Source organism: Quercus robur, chromosome 12 (genome assembly GCF_932294415.1).
Source record: "Quercus robur chromosome 12, dhQueRobu3.1, whole genome shotgun sequence".
Lineage (NCBI taxonomy): Eukaryota > Viridiplantae > Streptophyta > Magnoliopsida > Fagales > Fagaceae > Quercus > Quercus robur.
Genome location: NC_065545.1, coordinates 6,339,987 through 6,364,714, shown reverse-complemented (window position 1 = coordinate 6,364,714; position 24,728 = coordinate 6,339,987). Strand labels below are relative to the sequence as shown.

The 24,728-nt window shown below is 34.1% G+C and overlaps 3 protein-coding genes and 1 long non-coding RNA gene across 6 annotated transcripts in view; 3 read left to right on the top strand and 1 right to left on the bottom strand.

Moving 5' to 3' along the window:
• The first annotated feature begins 668 nt into the window (after nt 1–668).
• On the top strand, nt 669–1,868 carry LOC126710370 (protein PHOSPHATE-INDUCED 1-like). The gene has a single exon (XM_050410793.1). The coding sequence runs from the start codon at nt 787–789 to the stop codon at nt 1,741–1,743; it is 957 nt and encodes a 318-aa protein (XP_050266750.1). The 5' UTR covers nt 669–786; the 3' UTR covers nt 1,744–1,868.
• Nucleotides 1,869–9,260: 7,392 nt separating this feature from the next.
• Nucleotides 9,261–24,728, top strand: part of LOC126710371 (protein PHOSPHATE-INDUCED 1-like) — a 31,022-nt gene continuing 15,554 nt past the window's right edge. Inside the window, exon 1 of one of the 3 annotated variants that reach the window (XM_050410796.1) lies at nt 9,261–9,494. In XM_050410796.1, the coding sequence (XP_050266753.1) occupies nt 9,383–9,494 (112 nt within the window). In that variant the 5' untranslated portion in view covers nt 9,261–9,382. Of the gene's footprint in view, nt 9,495–23,316; nt 23,751–24,728 lie in introns of those variants that run through there. The other 2 variants (XM_050410795.1, XM_050410794.1) reach the window with 2 other exon arrangements.
• LOC126710377 (uncharacterized) lies at nt 9,868–24,307 on the bottom strand. Its single transcript, XR_007649646.1, has 2 exons — nt 24,144–24,307; nt 9,868–10,081 (listed from the first exon to the last, which is right to left on the bottom strand). It is a non-coding gene; the product is annotated as an uncharacterized LOC126710377 (long non-coding RNA).
• On the top strand, nt 18,607–19,792 carry LOC126710374 (protein PHOSPHATE-INDUCED 1-like). Its single transcript, XM_050410799.1, has one exon. It carries the CDS (start codon nt 18,718–18,720, stop codon nt 19,672–19,674), a length of 957 nt encoding a protein of 318 aa, XP_050266756.1. The 5' UTR covers nt 18,607–18,717; the 3' UTR covers nt 19,675–19,792.

The window sequence follows — 24,728 nt, the reverse complement described above, 5'->3', positions numbered from 1 at the left end:
ATGAGTTGAGCATTTAATTTTCTGGTTTTTGAAATTCTAAAGTTTGAAATATGATTTCTTAAATAGATAAAAAAATAAAAAAAATAAAAAAAATAAAAAAAAAAAAGAAGGAAAAAAGTTATATATATATATATATATATATATATGTATGGGGAAAATATAATCATACACTCTTTTACGTGCATTATATTACATAAATATCTTTAATTGATGAGAAAATATTCACAATTTCAAAAGTCGGAAAAAATATATTCACCTTAAAAACATAAAAATGAAAGTTAGAAAATGGATATAAAAAAGAGGGTAAAGTATCATTGGACTATATCCTATATGTGGATTAACATGAGCCGATTCGTAGGACGTTCAGTTCAATCCTACCTCATATAAGTCTGGGCCAGAAGTACTAAATTTTGTGCTTTCCCATTCGGTCCCATGGCTGGCTAACACCTGTTATGTTATGGACTTGAAAGCGGTTTCGGTTGAAACTTGAAACTTGAAAGCGAGGCTAAAAAAAGAGGACGCAGGGACGCACACAAATTAATTAAAAAACAGCGCGTTAATCAATTATCATGCTGGCATCTCACTGCCACTATTCAAATCCCTTGACCCCCCTTCCGTGTGGTTTCTGACCCACACTTTTTGGGCACTATATATATGTCTACCCGCAATTCTTCTTCTCTACAATCCCGACTCCACATTGTATTCTCAGCTTCTTACTTTCTCAATTTGTTCTCAACTTCAAAAGTTCTAATCTTTAGTACTTAGTAAACACCTCTAAAATTCATCATGGCTTCTTTAGTTTGCACACACCTGTTACTACAGCTAGTTCTACTAATCTCTCTCTTCCATTTCAACTTGGCAGCAAGGAGACTTGCTGATTCAGCTGAAACCCAACAACCTTTGCTCTTCCAATACCACAATGGTCCTCTTCTTACTGGAAAAATCTCCATCAATCTCATCTGGTATGGCAAATTCCAGCCCTCACAAAGAGCTATTGTCTCAGATTTCTTTGCCTCCCTTTCTACTCCCACACCCACAACTGCCCAACCCTCTGTTGCCACCTGGTGGAAAACCACAGATAAATACTACCACCTCAGCAACTCGAAGAACCCCTCCACTCTTGTACTCTCAATGGGTACCCAGATCATTGATGAGACTTACTCCTTAGGCAAATCACTCTCAAATCAGCAAATAGAACAGTTGGCATCAAAGGGTGCCCAAGCAAATGCCATCAACGTAGTTCTGACATCAGATGACGTGGCAGTTGAAGGTTTTTGTATGAGCAAGTGTGGAACCCATGGATCTCTAACGGGTGCATCTGTTCAAGGCAAAAGCAACAAATTTGCTTACATTTGGGTTGGCAATTCGGAGACTCAATGCCCAGGCCAATGCGCGTGGCCATTCCACCAGCCCATCTATGGACCCCAGAGCCCACCCCTGGTTGCCCCCAACAATGATGTGGGTCTGGATGGTATGGTCATCAACCTGGCTAGCCTCTTGGCTGGTACAACTACAAACCCATTTGGAAATGGCTTCTTCCAAGGACCAAAGGACGCACCATTGGAGGCTGCATCTGCTTGTCCTGGTGTGTATGGCAAGGGGGCTTACCCTGGTTATGCTGGGGACCTTTTGGTGGACCCTGCGACAGGTGCTAGCTATAATGCAAATGGTGCTAATGGAAGGAAATACTTGGTCCCAGCACTCTTTGACCCATCTACCCAAACATGTTCAACTCTTGTATGAGGAATGAGCATGTAATGTATAGTGCAGTATATTAGACAGTAGACTCAAGAAAGAGATCAATTCTTTTATTCATTTATTTAATGTATTATGGTTAAATAATGAAAAAGCTATCTTTTTATATCGTATGCTCAAACTTGTGGTGCTTTTTATTTAATTTATTGTTGTTTAGCATAAAAAAGAAAACGTAAAAATTCCCTAGTTTTCTATTCTTAAATAGTTAAACTTAGTGGTCCTTTTATATATATTGATATACCATCCAAAAAAACCTTAGTGAATCCAAACTTTCAAAGGAAAACCCATTATATATCCACTACCACGTAACATAAATCAATAGACTCGTTAGATAGTTCTATAATCAATGATGCAATAAATCAGTGGTCACAGTTCTACACTAACTTTGGAAGAAATATAATGATAAAATCACACACAAACGCTTGAAGTGACACCAATTTGGGGCCAGCCAAAAATTCTTTGTTGATGAAGTACAGAACATTTTTTTTAACAAATTCAAATAATAAAGGAATGTGCATTACTCTCTAACAATCGCTCATAATCTAGTTTCTTTGGAGTTAGGACTCCAATAAGTTCTCTTAGACTACTTAAATTTTCTTTTGTATGAGTCTTGGTAAGAGCATTTGTATCTGGATTACAAATACACGTCTTTTATCCCATTTTTATATTATACTTTATACTCTACTAATTACAACTTATTAAATATTCATTATATTTTTCTAATAAATAAAAAACCATTATTAAAAATGAAGGGAAAAAAACATACACATGAAGTATTATGATTGGTAGAGTATAAAATGAAACAAAACAAATTAGACTGAGGATTTTTATCCTTGGATAAAAATCTCATATGTTTTGCAACTAAGAAGTGCTACAAATACACTACTTTTCATAATAATTTTACATCTATTAAGTTATCATTGTTATTAGTTCTCATTCAAAATTATAATGACAGTGTGACACTACTTCATTGCATACCATTTACAGCTCACCACCTTGGTGATTTTGAAAATTTTTGTCACTCTAGTCTTTACTGTTGCAATTTATGGAATTGCAGACTGACATACAATAACTAACAGTCATAAACACATAGGCCATGGCTAAAATGGCCAAATACCACCTTTTTTGGAAAATTTTAGCAAAAAAACACTGTTTCGGAAATAAATGGCAAACTACCGCTTTTTCCAAAACTCGAGTTTCTCATCAGTTCTGCCACCATGGCACTGTTGAGTTGGATTTGTGTGATTAAAAAAAATTATGTGGTACTCGAGCTTGGTAAACTCGAGTACCATGCAACACAATACTCAAGTATACCAAGCTTGAGTACCTTTTATAAATAAAATGCAGAAAATTTTATTTCTACAGTACTCGATTTTATCGAACTCGAGTACCGTGTAAATTTTTATTTTTTATTTTTTATGTTTTGTTTTTTTTTTTGTTTGGGGATAATCAACAAATAAACATAAAGATAAAAATAAGTAGCTTTTTTTATGTTTTTATTTAATTAAATAGAAGCATTGAAAAATATAGAGATTTTAATTTCGAAATATGAATTTAATTTCTACATTAATTAAAATTTTTCATTATTTCTCATAAAAATTGTTCACTATTTTCTGTATAAACAATTTCTACAATTTTGCATAAAATTATTTTCTGTTCAACATTATTTAAGAAATTGTTCGCTCTCTTTTTTGCATAAATTATTTTCTGTTCACTATTTAAAAAATTGTTCACTGTTTTATCATAAAACACCTAGTGAAATCGTATTTTCTTTTCATGTTTGAATTTCACAATAATCGAATATATTTTTCTGCATTGATAAAATTTGTTTCTACATTAATAAAATTTTCTCTCTGCACATCATATTTACTGTATATTCAAATCTGCTTACTGCATTCATAAAATCTGTTTTTCGCATTAATTAAAACTCTTCACTATTTTCTCATAAAAATTGTTCACTGTTTTCTGCATAAACTATTTCTAGCATTCTGCATAAAATTATTTTCTGTTCAGCGTTATTTAAAAAATTGTTCACTCTCTTTTATGTGTATATTATTCTTTGTTCACTATTTAAAAAATTGTTCGCTGTTTTCTCATAAAACACCTAGTGAAATCGTGTTTTCTAAATTTAAAAGCCAAATCTGAATACTTTTTCATGTTTAAATTTCACAATAATCGAATTTTTTTTTCTGCATTGATAAAATCTGTTTCTACGTTAATAAAATTTGCTCTCTACACATCATGTTTACTGTATTTTTGAAGCTGCTTACCGCATTAATAAAATTTGTTTTTTGCATTAATTAAAACTATTCACTCTTTTCTCATAAAAATTGTTCACTCTTTTCTGCATAAATTGTTTTTAGCATTGGCGCAGTTATTGCACTTATATGGTTTTTGTGTGTTTTTTTTTAAATATGTAACCTTATGAATAATGGACAAACTCCATGAAAGAAAAATGAATGATTCGTATAAATCACCTAATGGTAAATGCCTCGAAAAATTCGAATTTGTAAAAAAGTTCGAATTAGTTGAATGTAGAACTGTTCACTAAGTAAAACTATTTTCTGCATTAAGTAAAACTGTTCACTGTTTTCTTATAAAAATTGTTCACTCTTTTCTACATAAACTATTTCTAGCATTCTACATAAAATTATTTTCTGTTCAGCATTATTTAAAAAATTGTTCACTCTCTTTTCTTCATAAATTATTCTCTGTTCACTGTTTAAAAAATTGTTCGTTGTTTTCTTATAAAACACCTAGTGAAATCGTGTTTTCTAAATTTAAAAGCCAAATTTGAATGCTTTTTCATGTTTAAATTTCACAATAATCGAATTTGTTTTTCTGCATTGATAAAATCTGTTTCTACGTTAATAAAATTTGCTCTCTACACATCATGTTTACTGTATATTCGAATCTGCTTACTGCAATCATAAAATCTGTTTTTTGCATTAAGTAAAACTGTTCACTGTTTTCTCATAAAAATTGTTCACTGTTTTCGGCATAAACTGTTTTTAGCATTGGCGCAATTATTGCACTTATATGGTTTTTGTGTTTTTTTTAATATGTAACCATATGAATAATGGACAAACTCCATGAAAGAAAAATGAATGACTTGTATAAATCACCTAATGGTGAATGCCTCGAAAAATTCAAATTTGTAAAAAAGTTCGAATTAGTTGAATGTAGAAATTCAAGAAAAATCGATGGAAAATCAATGAACATACCAAATCATGAAGGTGTACATAAGATGTATAGATAGTCTAGCCTTGTTGAGAAATTTGATTTCGTTGAAAGTACAAAATAATGAAAATTCAATGGAAAAGTATGTACGTTAGATGTATAGATCGTATGAATTTGTTTAAAAATTTGAATTCGTTGAATGTACAAAACTGTGAACACTCAAGGAAAAATTGTGTACATTAGATGTACAGATAGTACGAATTTGTTGAAAAATTCGAATTCGTTGAGTGTGTGAAATCGTGAAAATTCAAATGAAAATTGAAGAACATACCAAATTGAGTAAACTTAATGGAAAATTAATTACATTAGATGTATAGATCATCCAAATTTGTTTCCAAATTTGAAGTCGTCAAATGTACAAAATCGTGAAAATTCAATTTAAAACTATGTACTAATGTACTAATCATTCTGATTTGATGAAAATTCAGTTTCAGCTTTTGGCTTTTAGTTTTTGTGCGCAGCTTTTTAAAACCTCATTTTTTCCTGCATTATTTTTCAACTTTTCAAATTTTTTCAAAGTAGAAATATAATTTAGCACACTTTCAGCAAAAAGTTTAACAAACAGCTAAATAAGCTGTAAACAGACACTAAGCTTAAAAATAGTAGAACCTTAGAAATAACAATTATATTACCATTTTGTTTCAGTAGTAACACCCCATGTTCCACCCCAGGAATAATTTCAGGTCATTCCAATGTGTTTCAGCAATTTTGGATTCAGAGACGGAGATAGAAGTTTGATTGAGGGGATTAAAATATAAACAAAAAATGCGTATCATCTATTTAGTATTAAGAAACTATCAACAAATAAAAAAATACAAAATAATTATTTCTTAATATATTAAAATACAATTTATCTATTAAAAGAGAAAACAGCCTTCTTTTAAATGACAGAAATCATCAATATTAAATTTTTACTAACTCATTTTCCATAGGTAAAGACAAATCACAAATAAACAAATAATTGTACAAACAAAAAGAGCCAAATACAGACAAAATACATACTATGCACACAGGTCAGCGCTACAATTCACACTATAATAAACTGATTTTATAAAATTTTAGCAACTAACCATTCAAAGTTTCAAACCAATTCCACTTGAAAAGGCTCCACACAATATATCCAGAACAATAAAAATAAAGACAGACAATCTACTACCGTAAGTTTCAAACCAATTCCACTTAAATAGCAAATTATTTGTTTTATAATAAAAAAATATAACTATTTGGGTGGCAAAATTAAAGAGAAATACAAGAGTCCTCACCATTAAAATGGCCAAAATTTGGTATGTTCAACAATTTTGATTTTCCATTAAGATTTCACGATTTTGTATGTTCAACAATTTTGAAATTTTCATCAAATCAGGATGATTAGTACATTAGACATAGTTTTAAATTGAATTTTCACGATTTTGTACATTTGACAACTTCAAATTTGGAAACAAATTTGGATGATCTGTACATCTAATGTAATTAATTTTCCATTAAGTTTACTCAATTTGTTATGTTCTTCAATTTTCATTTGAATTTTCACAATTTTACACAATCAACGAATTCAAACTTTTCAACAAATTCATACTATTTGTACATCTAATGTACACAATTTTTCCTTGAGTTTTCACAGTTTTGTACATTCAACGAATTCAAATTTTTAAACAAATTCATACGATCTATACATCTAACGTACATACTTTTCCATTGAATTTTCATTATTTTGTACTTTCAACGAAATCAAATTTCTCAACAAGTCTAGACTATCTGTACATCTTATGTACACCTTCATGATTTGGTACGTTCATTGATTTCACGATTTGGCATTTAAATTTAGAAAACATGATTTCACTAAGTGTTTTATGAGAAAACAACAAATAATTTTTTAAACAGTGAACAGAGAATAATTTACACAGTAAGAAAGTGAACAATTTTTTAAATAATGTTGAACAAAAAATAATTTTATGCAGAATACTAGAAATGGTTTATACAGAAAATAGTGAACAATTTTCATGAGAAAACAGTGAACAGTTTTACTTAATGCAAAAAATAGTTTTACTTAGTGAACAGTTCTACATTCAACTAATTCGAACTTTTTTACAAATTCAAATTTTTCGAGGCATTTACCATTAGGTGATTTATATGAATCATTCATTTTTCTTTCATGGAGTTTGTCCATTATTCATATGGTTACATATTTTAAAAAACACAAAAACCATTTAAGTGCAATAATTGCGCCAATGCTAAAAACAGTTTATGCAGAAAACAGTGAACAATTTTTATGAGAAAACAGTGACCAGTTTTACTTAATGCAAAAAACAGATTTTATGAATGCAAAAAGCAAATTTGAATATACAGTAAACATGATGTGTAGAGAGCAAATTTTATTAACGTAGAAATAGATTTTATCAATGCAGAAAAACAAATTCGATTATTATGAAATTTAAACATGAAAAAGCATTCAGATTTGACTTTTAAATTTAGAAAACACGATTTCACTAGGTGTTTTATGAGAAAACAGCGAACAATTTTTTAAATAGTGAACAAAAAATAATATACGTATAAAAGAGAGTGAACAATTTTTTAAATAATGCTGAACAGAAAATAATTTTATGCAGAATGCTAAAAATAGTTTCTGCAGAAAACAGTGAACAATTTTTATGAAAAAACAGTGAACAGTTTTAATTAATGCAAAAAACAGATTTTATAAATGCAGTAAGCAGATTTGAATATACAGTAAATATGATGTGTAGAGAGAAAATTTTATTAATGTAGAAACAGATTTTATCAATGCAGAAAAATATATTCGATTATTGTGAAATTCAAACATGAAAAAGCATTCAGATTTGGCATTTAAATTTAGAAAACACGATTTCGCTAGGTGTTTTATGAGAAAACAGTGAACAATTTTTTAAATAGTGAACAGAAAATAATTTATGCAAAAAAAAGAGCGAACAATTTCTTAAATAATGCTGAACAGAAAATAATTTTATGCAAAATTGTAGAAATTGTTTATACATAAAACAGTGAACAATTTTTATGAGAAAACAATGAACAATTTTAATTAATGTAGAAATTAAATTCATATTTCGAAATTAAAATCTCTATATTTTATAATGCTTCTATTTAAATAAATAAAAACATAAAAAAAGCTACTTATTTTTATCTTTATGTTTATTTGTTGATTATCCCCAAACAAAACAAAACAAAACAAAATTTTACACGGTACTCGAGTTTGGTAAACTCGATTACTGTAGAAATAAAATTTTCAGCATTTTATTTATAAAAGGTACTCAAGCTTGGTATACTCGAGTATTGTGTTGCATGGTACTCGAGTTTACCAAGCTCGATTACCACATAATTTTTTTTAATCGCACAAATCCAACTCAGCAGTGCCACAGTGGCAGAACTGATGAGGAACTCGGGTTTCTGAAACTCGAGTCCTGGAAAAAGTGGTAGTTTGCCATTTATTTCCGAAACAGTGTTTTTTTGCTAAAAATTTCCAAAAAATGTGGTATTTGGCCATTTTGGCCCATAGGCCATAGCCAAAAAAAAAAAATAAAATAATACAAAATGCTATTTGTTTAGAGCAAGCTTTAATGGAAGTCTTTTACTGTATCAAATTACTATTTGTTTACTCAAATTCTCCAAAACGAAGAATGGATCTTCCATTTTCCATTGAAAAATGATATGTTTACATCATTTTTACAACAAATCCTAAGTGGCAGGTTGTTACTGGTTGTTATTGTTAGGGCAAAAAAGTAATCTTAATATTAGTTTCAAATTTGAACCAATAACAACTAACCACATGTAATTTATTGTAAAATTGATATAAACTAGCATCTCTCTTTACCATTATGCTAGTCAAGTAATATATGCTGGAATTATACTGCTTTTACTTTATCGTCATTAAACAATCCTATAGTCAAATAAATCCACTGGAGACAGTGGTGCATGTTATTCCAGAGATATCAAGTCATAGACATACTTGATATCTCTGGAATAACATGTACCATCGTAGGACATTTTTAATCCATTGCTTCCTCATATTAAAGTTTGTCCTATTCCCCTTAGCTGGCTTACAAGTTACGCCTGTTATCAAATTGACTTGAAAGCGGATTCGGCTGTAACTTGAGAGTGAGGCTAAAAAAAGAGGTTGCACGCATATTGATTAAAAAACACAACGCGGTATCACGCTGGCGTCTCACTGCCACTACTCATTCCCTTCTTTGTAGTTTCTCCCCCAAAAAGCCTCTATATATATTTCTACTCACAATTCTTCTTCTCCACAACTCGGTCTCAACAGTATATTCTAGCTTCTTACTTTCTCAGATCTCAACTTCTTATCTTCAGAACTTTAGTAAACACCTCAACAGAGATCGCACCTCTAAAATTCATCATGGCTTCTTTAGTTTACACACACCTATTACTACAGCTAGTTCTACTAATCTCTTTCTTCCATTTCAACTTGGCAGCAAGGAGACTTGCTAGTTCAGCTGAAACCCAACAACCTTTACCCTTCCAATACCACAATGGCGCTCTTCTTACTGGAAAAATCTCCATCAATCTAATCTGGTATGGCAAATTCAAGCCCACACAAAGAGCTATTATCTCAGATTTCATTGCCTCTCTTTCTACTTCCACACCCACAAAATCTCAACCCTCTGTTGCCACCTGGTGGAAAACCACCGAGAAATACTACCACCTCAGCAGCTCAAAGAAGGCCTCCACTCTTTTACTCTCAATGGGTACACAGATCATTGATGAGACTTACTCCTTAGGCAAATCACTCTCAAATCAGCAAATAGAACAGTTGGCATCAAAGGGTGCCCATAAAAATGCCATTAACGTGGTTCTAACATCAGCTGATGTGGCAGTTGAAGGCTTTTGTATGAGCAAATGTGGAACCCATGGATCTTCAAAAGCTGCATCTGTTCAAGGCAAAAGCTACAAATTTGCTTACATTTGGGTTGGAAACTCGGAAACTCAATGCCCAGGTCAATGCGCTTGGCCATTTCACCAGCCCATATATGGACCCCAGAGCCCTCCCCTTGTTGCTCCCAACAACGATGTGGGTCTGGACGGCATGGTCATCAACCTGGCTAGTCTCTTGGCTGGTACAACTACAAACCCATTTGGAAATGGCTACTTTCAAGGACCAAAGGACGCGCCATTAGAGGCTGCATCGGCTTGTCCTGGTGTGTATGGCAAGGGGGCTTACCCTGGCTATGCTGGGGACCTCTTGGTTGACCCAACAACAGGTGCTAGCTATAATGCAAACGGTGGCAATGGAAGGAAATACTTGCTTCCAGCTCTCTTTGACCCATCTACAAAATCTTGTTCAACTCTTGTCTGAGGGATGATTATGAAACGTGCCTACACGTTATTGTATACAAAAAAATGTCTTAGACAATAGAATCAAGAGATAGATAAATTCTTTGATTTATTGATTCATTTGTATTACGGTCAGATAATGAAATTCCAATATTCTTTTATAACCTATTCGTAAGCTTGTGATTCTTTTAGCATTGATACAACAAAATTAATTAGTCCTGGAAAAAATACAGTGGATTTATGAAAAATGTTATGTCTACTACACGTAATTAACCACTTCAGCAATTATAAAAAATGTTGTTAAAAAAGTTGTGCATTAGCATTACTGTAAGGTAGATTAAAAATTAGCATTACTGTAAGGTAGATTAAAAAGAAAAAATAATAATAAATTAAAGTTTTCAGCAAAAAAACCGAAAAATAAAAAATAAAAATAAAATAAAAAAGTCATGGGCCTTATAGTTCAATGGGATCATTAAGTTCTGCCATAGAGAGAAGAACCTGGGTTAGAGTTCTCCTACTGATTGTAAGAGAGGGTAAAACCTTTTGGTTAAGTTGCCTTGCTCATGAATATTACTGTAAAAGCTAAAATTAAATAAGTAATTGCATAGCAAATTTCAAGAGACTTAGGGCCCGTTTTGTTTAGAGATAGCTCAATTTTCAAAATTCATAACTCAGTTCTTAGTTTTTGAAAACACCCATTTGTTGTTTCCTGTTTCCACCACTCTAACTCAAATTTTTGAGTTTTGAGTGATGGAAACAAGTGTTGAAAACCAAGCCAAACACAATTTTTTGTGAGACCAAAAACCCACTCATCCAAACAGGCTCTTACACATCCAGCATGCAGATCATTGGATAATTCTAGAACTATTTCTAGAAAACTGAAAAGATTTGCACACAATACTTCTTTATTTAGACACAATCAGACAACAAAGCATAATTACGACCTGGAAATGCACATATATGATAGAGCATTTAAGAAATTCAATGAATACTCCAAAATGCATTTTATTCTTCAACATTTCCCCTTAATGCATTTTCTTCACAACTCCAATAAGTTGTCTTAGATAACAAAATCTTTCCTTTGTAAGTGTCTTGGTAATTAATAATTATATCAACCTGTGAAGCACAGGCGTGTTTCCAAATTGGGTGTGAGTACGAGTGCAAGACTCGGCAATTTTTGAAAAAGTAAGGTGCTGGTGTGGCGGGATGCGGCGATTAAAAAATTATTAAAAATATTTTTATTTATATTTTTTACATATTTCTAAGCATACTTTTTCACATTATATAAACATATACCAAAGTTAAGAGCAATAGTAGATAATAACTAAAACATGATATTTATAAATTAAATACAATCCACAAGTTTGAAACTAAAACATTCCATGATGTTTGGAAATTAGAATATAGGGAAGGGAGGCAGAGAGCAAAGAGGCAAGGAGGCAGTGATGGTTTTAGGCTTTTTTTTTTTTGTTTAAAGATGTTCAAGTTCAAACGGTGCGTTTTGCACTTTTTTTTTTGTATAATTTTACTTGAATTTTGGCCTATTCAAAGCCAATATCGGACTGAATCGGCCAGTAATAGTCAAAATCAATCGGTACAGCCTAAATCGATCGGTTTTGGCCAGCCGATATGATCCTATTCGACCCAAATTGGCGCGAATCGACATGTATTTGAATACGAAAAAAAAATTTCGACGCGCGGGCAGCGACATTGCCCACCGCACCCCACGACGAACGCAGGTGTGGCAACCCTGTAACCACATCGGTGCTTTCTAGATATCAACCAGCTGCTAGTCTCTTTTCCCATTGATCTTTAAAAATCTTTCTTAGCCATACCGCTTGTGAAGTTGCTTTATCTGTATAGTTTGTCGCTATTTTTTCTTTCAGTAGATGCCATAATGAAGAGCAAAAAAGCATAGCCAGTTGTCACTTGTAATTTTCTTATCATCTAAAGATTGTGCCACCGTGTTTTGTTTCATTGAAGTCCACGAGCAAATGCCTAAATTGAGAGAGAGAGAGAGAGAGAGTCACTCGTACTTTTCATATCATCTAAAGATTGTGCCACTGTGTTTTGTAGTCCATGAGCAAATGCCATAATCAAGGGCAAAAACATAGCCACTATATACATATATATCATCTAAATTCTAAAGATTCAATCCAGTCAACTTCAGAATAACCAAATTAGTCCTGAAACCTTCACCATTCATATACAGGATCGCATAGTCTAAGTGTCACCTGTATTTTCTCAACCAAAAAAAAAAAATGTCCCCTGTAACTGTAAGCATCTTAATAATAGCCGTGAGATACATGAGTTCACCAACTGGAGTTCAATACTTTTTAGCTTTTACAGCATTGGATTTTTCGTTTTTCCACACTATCTCTCTTTAGCTTCTCATTTGCAACCAAAGGAGTAGAAACTAATTTGCACTTCCATCAAAGGTTTCTTTAGAATAGTTTGCATATTTCATTTAGAAATGAAAATCTTCTAGTTTTGTTTGAGATACTTCAATACCCAAAAAATGATGTAGTATCCCTAAGAGCATTCACAATGGGAAATGCTTTCATATTCTATTTTACTATTTCGAAAAGTTACTTTATCAATTATACCATACTATTTTATAATACACCAAACATTCCAACTTTTATTTTCCTATTCAACTTATTAAAATAATATATACTACCTAATAAAATGATGTAGTATCCCTAAGAGCATTCACAATGGGAAATGCTTTCATATTCTATTTTACTATTTCGAAAAGTTACTTTATCAATTATACCATACTATTTTATAATACACCAAACATTCCAACTTTTATTTTCCTATTCAACTTATTAAAATAATATATACTACCTAATAAAATAATATAATCTAATCTCTCTTACTTCATTCTCCACCATCAATCTATTTATCTTTTCCTCACTGTCTCCCTTTCAACCACCCATCACCACCACCTCTGTCACAAGAAACCCACCACTACCAGTGCTAAAAAAACCCATCACCGCCACCTCTACCACAAGAAACCCACAAAAACACAAAAAATCAAAGAAATCAAATAATCCACCACCACCAAAACACAACAACACAAAAAAATCAATGAAAAATCCACCACCACCACCACAACAACAACACAAAAATATATATATATATATATATATATATATTTATATATATCAAAGAAAAATCCACCACGACAACAACACACCTACCACCACCATGGAAGGAAACCCACAAAAAATTAAAGAAAATTCCACATCAAAACTCATTGGAAATCAAACCCATTACCATTGTAAGGCATCGGAAATCAAACCCAAAACGCACCCGGAATTCACACACCACCGCGAGGCACACGACACCGGTCTCACCACGCTACACGCCACGCCACGCCCATGCCAACTTCCAACCTAGCTCCGGTGGCATGCTTAAAAGAAGAAGACAGAGATGTGAGAGAGGGAGTGAGGATGAGGACAAAAAGGGAGAGAGAGAGAGAGAGAGAGAATTGAGTGTACACCGATCTCCACGCCGTGCCATGGCGACCTCCAACCTAGATCCGATGGCATAATCTTAGCACCACTACCTTCGTCCACCATCACCCTCTTCACATCGTACCCCCCAATCCTGAGCGTGACCACCAAGGCATCATCGTGGGCCTGTGTGGTTCTAATCTTATCCTCGTCCGAAAAACTTAGTGTTAGTTGGATATCCACCCTAGCCCTCTTCAGCTCTGGATTAGTGTCCTCGACGGATAGTCGAGCCACAGACATCACTCTGGAAGGACAAGAACCTGTTTTCCCTAGAGCAGCAAAGATGACATTTATTGTTCCCAAAAGAGGCCTTGAAGGAGCATCCCTCCAGGGTTTTGAATTTGCTTGACCCTGCAGGCCACTAAAATGATGTAAAAATTGCTTCAATTTTCCTTCTTAGACTAGCTGGTCCAGATGATTCCACAAATTTCTACAATCCTCCGTAGTATGTCCCTAGTCCTGATGGTACTGACAATAAAGGCTCTGGTTGCGCCTTATAGGGTTTCCTGCCATCTTATTTGGCCACTTGAAGAATGACTCATTCTTAATCTTCTCTAGAACTTGGTGCACCGGTTCTCGAAACACCGCATTAACCACCTGAGTATTGGCAGGCCCTGGCTGCCCAGCAAAGTCTCTCCGAGGTCGGTTATTATTGCACCGGTCCGACTTAAAATCCCTCCTCTCTTGAGGGACAGCCTTAGCCTTATCTTTCCCCTACTACTGGTCTTCCTCAACCCTTTTATACTTGTCAATCCTGTCCATGAGTTAGCGTACACTAGTGATAGGCTTTCTCGTCAAAGACTTACTAAAATTGTGCTCGGCTGGAAGGCCAACCTTATAAGTACTGATGGTCACATCATCAAAATCACCATCTATCTCATTGAACATCTCCCAATATTTGTCCGAGTATATCTTTAGGGTTTCCCTTTCTCGCATAGATAAGGACCGTAGGGAACCCAAGGGCCAAGGAACCCTACTACAAGTAATAAAATGAGAGCCAAATGCTTGGGTGAGCTCCTTGAAGGAATTTATGGAACTTGCCCCCAGGCCATCAAACCATCTCATCGACATGGGTCCCAGGTTGAATGGGAACACCTTACACATCAAGGCCTCATTCCTGGAATGGACGGTCATTCTTTGGTTGAAATGGCTCACATGCTCCACAAGATCCATTCGACCACTGTAGATGGTGAACATTGACTGATTGAATCACCGAGGAAGTCTTGCCCTTGCAAAATTGTGCATGAAGGGCGACTTGGAAATTTGGTCTAACGCCTTGTTCATAGCGTCATTTCCTAGACCTTTGCGAGACGGGCTTTTATACCTACGTTTGTGATGGTGCTCCCCATCATAGGAGAAAGACTTGCAAGGTGGGTTTTTGACCTTCATCTATAACTAGTATCCTCTCCATCATCAAAGGAAACGTCAGAGTTTGAGGGGGTTCGCTTTCGTCATGCATGGCATAACTCCTTCTTTAAATGGTCTATTTCCCTTTACATGGCTCTGTTATTCTGTTCCTGAGATACATGACTTCTAACTTGAAAGTGGCTTCTATTAGTATGTGTAGTGTGTACGCTACCCTCTCGATCTCTCCTACGCTCAAAATTGAGGAAATTATCTTGTCGTTGAGACCCCGTGGATTCTTGTTGATGAGGACCTAATCCTACCATAGCTAACCATTGCACTCACTGTCACACAAGTAATTCTCACAGATGGCGCCAATTGTAGGGACATGTTTGGATCTTGGGCCCAAGGTATAACTGGATTCAAGCCCAATAAGCCCAAAACAATAAATTTGTAGAAAGTGGGCTGGAAAACTAGGTTTTAATGAATGGGACAATAGTTATAATAGAGTTTAAAGGATAATCAAACAGAAATGGATTGGATTTCTCAAAGTAAATTGGTCATCGACCCAATCCGAGGAGGTATGTTCTAGTATATATTGATTGGAAATAGTTACAAGTATGGTTCAGGTTGCTACAGTGTTTTTTCCTCCAATTTTCCTATCCCCTCTCCGTGGAGAGTCTCTTCTATTATATAGTTATTTTCCAATGATCTTGGCCCTCCATTTGTTGATCATCCAGGCCACTATTTGAGTGCTTGTCGCATCGGACACCCTCTTTGGCCCTCTATGAGTTGGTGTAGCTAATGCAGCACTATTCAGGGGTTTTTTCCATATAAATGCTTCCAAAAAGTTAGCTGCAGAGCATTCATTGCAGTGGCAATAGCTTTCTCTTAGATATTTCTTGGCACCCATTCTTCCAGTACGTTCTTAATGCACGCCCCTATCAGTGGAGTTTCCTGGAAGGTCACTTTGAGTAATAGGATATGCATTTGATCTGTGCTTCGTTTATCCAAGGAGGCGCTCCTCCTCAAACCACCTTTCCCAACCTTTCTGTCTACATGCTATTTATGGGACTCTGAGCTTAACACCCTTACTACTGTTTATTCATCCTCAGACCAATCAACGTTCTCGGCCAAGGCCCAAAACCCAGTGTATGATTTTGGGCCCTTATCCCTACAATTCTAATGAACCATCATAGAAGAAATGAGTGGAGTGGTCTAAAAAATTAAATTTTTTTAGGGCAAGCTTTGATGAAAGTTCTTTACTGTGTCAAATTACAATTTTTTTAGCTCTAATGCTCCAAAACCAAGAACAGAACTTCCATTCACCAATCACCACTATGCTTGTTACGTAATATATCCCAGAATTACATAGCTTTACCATCATTAAAAAATCCTTTAGTAAAATAAGAACCACTGCAGAGATGGATTTCATTAAAGTGGGAAAACTCAAATTCAATTGAATCCACAAACCAAAAATGCACACACCAAACCAATCAACGTAGTTTGTTCCAATTTTTGTAGGTGTAACCGAAAAACTAAGAAATCGTGTAGTGGAAATTAAACAAAATTACAAAGTAACTCTCTTTTAATGCAAAACTAAGATGATCTAGATCAGCAATTGCAAAATTAAAGCCTTTGTGTGCCTGTGAATGGAAATTAAGTCCAAGACATGACTTGTAAACAAATTCACCACTTAACTAATAATCTCACCCTTAATGCTCCGTTTGTTTCGATGTAAAATATTTTGAAAAAAATATTTTCACATTTTATAGTGTTTGTTTTGTAGAAAAATATTTGGTCAAAAGTAAAATATTTTTAGTCAATCAAATCAACTTAAGCAAATTTGAGTAAAATATTTTACACTTGAAATTTTGGTAAAATATTTTACATTTACTACACACTCTCAATCCCGATACCCCTCTCATGCTCTTTCTCCCACTCAATTTTCTCTCCACAACCCAGCCCCCTTTGATCCCTCTCTCCCACGATCCCACCCATTAATGGCTCCACCTTCTTCAGCAACACCCAGCGGGGTAGTTTCTCCAAGATAGAAGAAGATGGTAGAAACTCAGCATCATTTTATGATCTTCTAAGGCTTTACCAGCATAGAGACCATTCAACATTCAATACTTCCATAGCTCAATTAATTGTATGCCACAAAAAAATACTATTTGATCTCCAATTTGAAGGTTCTTTCGTGATCTGGGTTTTTGGTAGATTTGGGTTTATTGACATATTTGGGTTTTTTTCTTGCAAATTTGTACTTGGGAAACTCTGGTTTTTTTTTTTTTTTTTTTTTTTTTTTTTTTTTTTTTTTTGGAGCTAATTTGAGTTTGGGTTTGATTCATGGTTGTGTTTTTTTATTAAAATTTGAGAATTTTAGTTTAAGTTGGTGAGAATTTTGAGTTCGCGTTGTTTCTTATTGAATTTATTTATTTATTTCATTTTACAATGTAGAAACACACTTGAGTAATTTCCAATACATTACCAAACACTTTAAAATGAAAATATTTTACATCTGAAAATATTTTACTCCGAAACAAACAAAGAATAGTAGTAATCTCACCCCTAAAGCCCAAAGATGCAGTGAAACATATATATTTGGAATTGCAATGTAATTGTAATTAAGATTTAATAGGAGCTGAGCATTTAATTTGTTGCCTTTTGAAATCCCAAAGTTTAAAATACAATTTCATAAAATAAAATAAAAAAAAGGAAAAAAAAAAAGTTAAATATATATCATGGGAAAAATATCATCATAGGGTTTTGCTTATTTCCAGTACTTTTTTAACTGGAGGTGTCATTTTATTTTAAATACATAATAGCAAGTGGTAGTAAGTTTTAATCTCCACATTTTATTTAGTTAGTAGGTGATGTGACAGTTTTTCATTAAAACAGAAAGGGATTTCAATTAAAAAATTCATCTCATGGTAAGTCAAACCCATCATTATATACTCTTTTACATCCATTATATTACATAAATATCTAAAATTGAAGAGAAAAATATTCACATTTTAAAAAGTGGAAAAAATATAAAAATGAATGTACAAAAATGGATATAAAAAAAAGAGGGTAAAGTATCATTAGACTATTTATGCTATATGTAGATTAACATGAACCATCGTAGGACGTTCAATTCATTCCTTCCTCATATAAGTCTAGACCAGAAGCACTAAATCTTTCCCATTCGGTTACATGGCTGGCTACCACCTGTTTATGATATTGACTTGAAAGTGGATTCAGCTGAAACTTGTAAGCGAGGCTAGAAAAAGAGGACGCACACAAAGTAATTAAAAAACAACGCGGTTATTCAATTATCATGCTGGCATCTCACTGCCACTATTCAAATCTCTTGAGTGAGTCACCTACCGTGAAGTTTCTCACCCACACTTTTTGGGCACTATATATATCTTCTCACAATTCTTCTTCTCAACAATCCCAGTTCCACATTGTATTCTCAGCTTCTTTTGCTTTCTCAATTAGTTCTCAACTTCTAATCTTTACTACTTACTAAGCAGCTCAAAAATTCATCATGGCTTTTTTAGTTTCCACACATCTATTACTACAGCTAGTTCTAGTATTCTCTTTCTTCCATTTCAACTTGGCAGCAAGAAGACTTGCTGATTCAGCTGAAACCCAACAACCATTACTCTTCCAATACCACAATGGTCCTCTTCTCACTGGAAAAATCTCCATTAATCTCATCTGGTATGGCAAATTCAAGCCCTCTCAAAGAGCTATTATCTCAGATTTCATTGCCTCCCTTTCTACTTCCACGCCCACAAAAGCTCAACCCTCTGTTGCAACCTGGTGGAAAACCACTGATAAATACTACCAACTCAGCAACTCAAAGAAGCCCTCCACTCTTGTACTCTCAATGGGTACCCAGATCATTGATGAGGCTTACTCCTTAGGCAAATCACTCTCAAATCAGCAAATAGAACAGTTGGCATCAAAGGGTGCCCAAGCAAATGCCATCAACGTGGTTCTGACATCAGATGACGTAGCAGTTGAAGGTTTTTGTATGAGCAAGTGTGGAACCCATGGATCTCTAAAGGGTGCATCTGTTCAAGGCAAAAGCACCAAATTTGCTTACATTTGGGTTGGCAATTCGGAGATTCAATGCCCAGGTCAATGCGCGTGGCCATTCCACCAGCCCATCTATGGACCCCAGAGCCCACCCCTGGTTGCCCCCAACAACGATGTGGGTCTGGACGGTATGGTCATTAACCTGGCTAGCCTCTTGGCTGGTACAACTACAAACCCATTTGGAAATGGCTACTTCCAAGGACCAAAGGACGCACCATTAGAGGCTGCATCTGCTTGTCCTGGTGTGTATGGCAAGGGGGCTTACCCTGGTTATGCTGGGGACCTTTTGGTGGACCCTGCGACAGGTGCTAGCTATAATGCAAATGGTGCTAATGGAAGGAAATACTTGGTCCCAGCCCTCTTTGACCCATCTACCCAAACATGTTCAACTCTTGTATGAGGAATGAGCATGTAATGTATAGTGCAGTATATTAGACAGTAGACTCAAGAAAGAGATCAATTCTTTTATTCATTTATTTAATGTATTATGGTTAAATAATGAAAAAGCTATCTTTTTATATCGTATGCTCAAACTTGTGGTGCTTTTATTTAATTTATTGTTGTTTAGCATAAAAAAGAAAACGTAAAAATTCGAGTCTTTTGGGTTAAAATTGCAAATTTTAAAGTTAATTTGCGTTATAGCTACTGTTCGAAGTTAATTGGGAATCTGAGGAGAGAGACTGAATTTCGGCAATTGCGTTGCCGAAATTCAGCCAAAAAAGATGGAGAGAGAATAAGGCTACCGAAATTCAACCAGAAAGCAGGAAAGAGGAGAGAGAATAACCAAAAAAAAAAAAATTTTCCCCCACAATTTCGGTAATGGCATTGCCGAAATTGTGGGGGAAAAATTTTTTTAGGAAAAAAATTTTTTTTTTTCCCCACAATTTGCCATTGCCGAAATTGTGGGGGAAAAATTTTTTTAGGAAAAAAAAATTTTTTTTCCCCACAATTTCGGTAATGAAATTGTGGGGGAAAAATTTTTTTTTCCCACATTTTCGGCAATCCCATTGCTGTTTTCTCTTTTTATTTATTTATTTACATTTACGGCAACGCTATTGCCGAAATAGGGGAAAATTATTTAATTTTTCCTCAATTTCGGCAATTCCATTGCTGTTTTCTCTTTTTATTTATTTATTTACATTTACGGCAACGCTATTGCCGAAATAGGGGAAATTATTTTTCCAAAATTTTCCCCAATTTTTATTTATTTATTTATTTATTTACATTTATTTACATTTACGGCAATGCTATTGCCGAAATAGATATTTCCTCCTATTATGGCAATGGGATTGCTGTAATCCTTTTCTCTTTTTCTTTTCTTTTTTTTATTTTTTATTTTTTATTTACATTTACGGCAATGGTATTGCCGAGACAGGGGAAATTTTTTTTTCCTATTTCGGCAATCCCGTTGCCGTAATCCTTTTCTCCTTTTTTTTCTTTTTTTTTTTCACATTTTCGACAATCCCCTTATTTCGGCAATAACGTTGCCGTAAATATAAATAAATAAATAAATAAATAAAAGAGAAAACAGCAATGGATTACCGAAATTGTGGGAAAAAAAATTTTTTTTTTCCTCCACAATTTCGGCAATGGCATTACCGAAATTGTGGGAAAATAAAAAAAAATTTCCAAAAAAAAAAATTTTTCCTAAAAAAATTTTTCCCCCACAATTTCGGCAATGGCAAATTGTGGGGAAAAAAAAAAAAATTTTCCTAAAAAAATTTTTCCCCCACAATTTCATTACCGAAATTGTGGGGAAAAAAAAAAATTTTTTCCTAAAAAAATTTTTCCCCCACAATTTCGGCAATGCCATTACCGAAATTGTGGGGGAAAAAAAAAAATTTTTTGGTTATTCTCTCTCCTCTCTCCTACTTTTTTGTTATTCTCTCTCCTCTCTCCTGCTTTCTGGTTGAATTTCGGTAGCCTTATTCTCTCTCCATCTTTTTTGGCTGAATTTCGGCAACGCCATTGCCGAAATTCAGTCTCTCTCCTCAGATTCCCAATTAACTTCGAACAATAGCTATAACGCAAATTAACTTTAAAATTTGTAATTTTAACCCAAAAGACTCTAAAAATTCCCTAGTTTTCTATTCTTAAATAGTTAAACTTAGTGGTCCTTTTATATATATTGATATACCATCCAAAAAAACCTTAGTGAATCCAAACTTTCAAAGGAAAACCCATTATTATAGTGAGAATGGTTCTTTTGTGGTAACAAAACAAAGCTTATCTAGTAGTAGAATGGGCGGAAAGCCTAAAAATAACATATATCAATAGACTTGTTGGATAGTTCTATAATCGATGATGCAATAAATCAGTGGTCACAGTTCTACACTAACTTTGGAAGAGATATAATGACAAAATCACACACAAACGCTTGGAGTGACACCAATTTGGGGCCAGCCAAAAATTCTTTGTTGATGAAGTACATAACATTTTTTTAACAAATTCAAATAATAAAGGAAAGTGCATTACTCTCTAACAATAGCTCATAATCTAGTTTCTTTGGGAGTTAGGACTCCAATCAGTTCTCTTAGATTACTTAAATTTTCTTTTGTATGAGTCTTGGTAAGAGCATTTGTATTGGATTACAAATACACATCTTTTATCCCATTTTTATATTATACTTTATACTCTACTAATCATAACTTATTAAATATTCGTTATATTTTTCTAATAAATAAAAACCATTGTTAAAAATGAAGGGAAAAAAACATACACATAAGGTATCATGATTGGTTGAGTATAAAATAAAACAAAACAAATTAGATTGAGGGTTTTTATCCTTAGATAAAAATCTCATATGTTTTGCAACTTAGAAATGCTACAAATACACTACTTTTCACAATAATTTTACATCTATTAAGTTATCATTGTTATTAGTTCTCATTCAAAATTATAATGACAGTGTGACACTACTTCATTGTATACCATTTTCACCACCTCGGTGATTTTGAAAATTTTTGTCACTCTAGTCTTTATTGTTGCAATTTATGGAATTGCAGACTGACATACAATAAATAACAGTCATAAACACATAGGCCATAGACAAAAAAAAATACAAAATGCTATTTCTTTAGAGCAAGCTTTAATGGAAGTCCTTTACTGTATCAAATTACTATTTGTTTACTCGAATTCTCCAAAACCAATCTTCCATTTACCATTATGCTAGTCAAGTAATATATGCTGGAATTGTACAACATTTACTTTATCATCATTAAACAATCCTATAGTCAAATAAATCCACTGGAGACAGTGGAGGGTTGGATTTCTTTATTCAGGGGTAAACCCCAGATTTCAAATGAATCCAACAACCAAAGATGCACACACCAAACCTATCAAATTAATCTGTTAGTACAATTCTAATTCCTGTAACTAAAATACCAAGAACAACAAAGTATTTATTTAAGGAGTGCCATTAGAACAATTGTTAATGAATTATATTAAGAAAATTTTGACATTATTTATATAAAAAATATATATATAAATTGTCAAAAAAATTTGTTATTTTACCATTTTTTCAAAAATAATTTCCAAAAATAGTATCTAAACTAATGTCCTTATAGCAGCGAAGCACATACATTGTAGTGTTATTGCATTATATTTAAAGTTTATATCATGTTCAGTGTTTAATCTATCACTTTTTATTTTCAAAAAAAAAATCTATCACTTTTTGAAATCTCAAGGTCCAAAAATATAATTTATCCAAAAAAAAAAAAAAACCAATAGGAACGAAGTACAAAGTCAGACATACTTGATATCTCTGGAATAACATGCACCATCGTAGGACATTTTTAATCCATTGCTTCCTCATATTAAAGTTTGTCCTATTCCCCTTAGCTGGCTTACAAGTTACACCTGTTATCAAATTGACTTGAAAACGGATTCGGCTGTAACTTGAAAGTGAGGCTTAAAAAACAGATTGCACGCATATTGATTAAAATACAACGCGTTATCACACTGGCGTCTCACTGCCACTATTCAATCCCTTCCTTGTAGTTTCTCACCCAAACTTTTGGGCAGCACTATATATATTTCTACTCACAATTCTTCTTCTCCACAACTCGGTCTCAACAGTATATTCTAGCTTCTTACTTTCTCAGATCTCAACTTCTTATCTTTAGAACTTTAGTAAACACCTCAACAGAGATCGCACCTCTAAAATTCATCATGGCTTCTTTAGTTTACACACACCTATTACTACAGCTAGTTCTACTAATCTCTTTCTTCCATTTCAACTTGGCAGCAAGGAGACTTGCTAGTTCAGCTGAAACCCAACAACCTTTACCCTTCCAATACCACAATGGCGCTCTTCTTACTGGAAAAATCTCCATCAATCTCATCTGGTATGGCAAATTCAAGCCCACACAAAGAGCTATTATCTCAGATTTCATTGCCTCTCTTTCTACTTCCACACCCACAAAATCTCAACCCTCTGTTGCCACCTGGTGGAAAACCACCGAGAAATACTACCACCTCAGCAGCTCAAAGAAGGCCTCCACTCTTTTACTCTCAATGGGTACACAGATCATTGATGAGACTTACTCCTTAGGCAAATCACTCTCAAATCAGCAAATAGAACAGTTGGCATCAAAGGGTGCCCATAAAAATGCCATTAACGTGGTTCTAACATCAGCTGATGTGGCAGTTGAAGGCTTTTGTATGAGCAAATGTGGAACCCATGGATCTTCAAAAGCTGCATCTGTTCAAGGCAAAAGCTACAAATTTGCTTACATTTGGGTTGGAAACTCGGAAACTCAATGCCCAGGTCAATGCGCTTGGCCATTTCACCAGCCCATATATGGACCCCAGAGCCCTCCCCTTGTTGCCCCCAACAACGATGTGGGTCTGGACGGCATGGTCATCAACCTGGCTAGTCTCTTGGCTGGTACGACTACAAACCCATTTGGAAATGGCTACTTTCAAGGACCAAAGGACGCGCCATTAGAGGCTGCATCAGCTTGTCCCGGTGTGTATGGAAAGGGAGCATACCCTGGTTATGCTGGGGACCTGTTGGTTGACCCCACCACAGGCGCTAGCTATAATGCAAATGGTGGCAATGGAAGGAAATACTTGCTTCCGGCTCTCTTTGACCCATCTACCAAATCTTGTTCAACTCTTGTCTGAGGGATGATTATGAAACGTGCCTACACGTTATTGTATACAAAAAAATATCTTAGACAATAGAATCAAGAGATAGATAAATTCTTTGATTTATTGATTCATTTGTATTACGGTCAGATAATGAAATTCCAATATTCTTTTATAACCTATTCGTAAGCTTGTGATTCTTTTAGCATTGATACAACAAAATTAATAAGGCCTCGAAAAAATACTGTGGATTTATGAAAAATGTTATGTCCACTGCACGTAATTAGCCACTTCAGCAATTGTAAAAAATGTTGTGAAAAAAAATTGTGCATTTGCATTACTGTAAGGTAGATTAAAAAGAAA

Coding starts and splice junctions, on each gene's coding strand:
- LOC126710370 (XM_050410793.1), top strand. CDS start 787: ATGGCTTCTTTAGTTTGCACACACCTGTTACTACAGCTAGTTCTACTA.
- LOC126710374 (XM_050410799.1), top strand. CDS start 18,718: ATGGCTTTTTTAGTTTCCACACATCTATTACTACAGCTAGTTCTAGTA.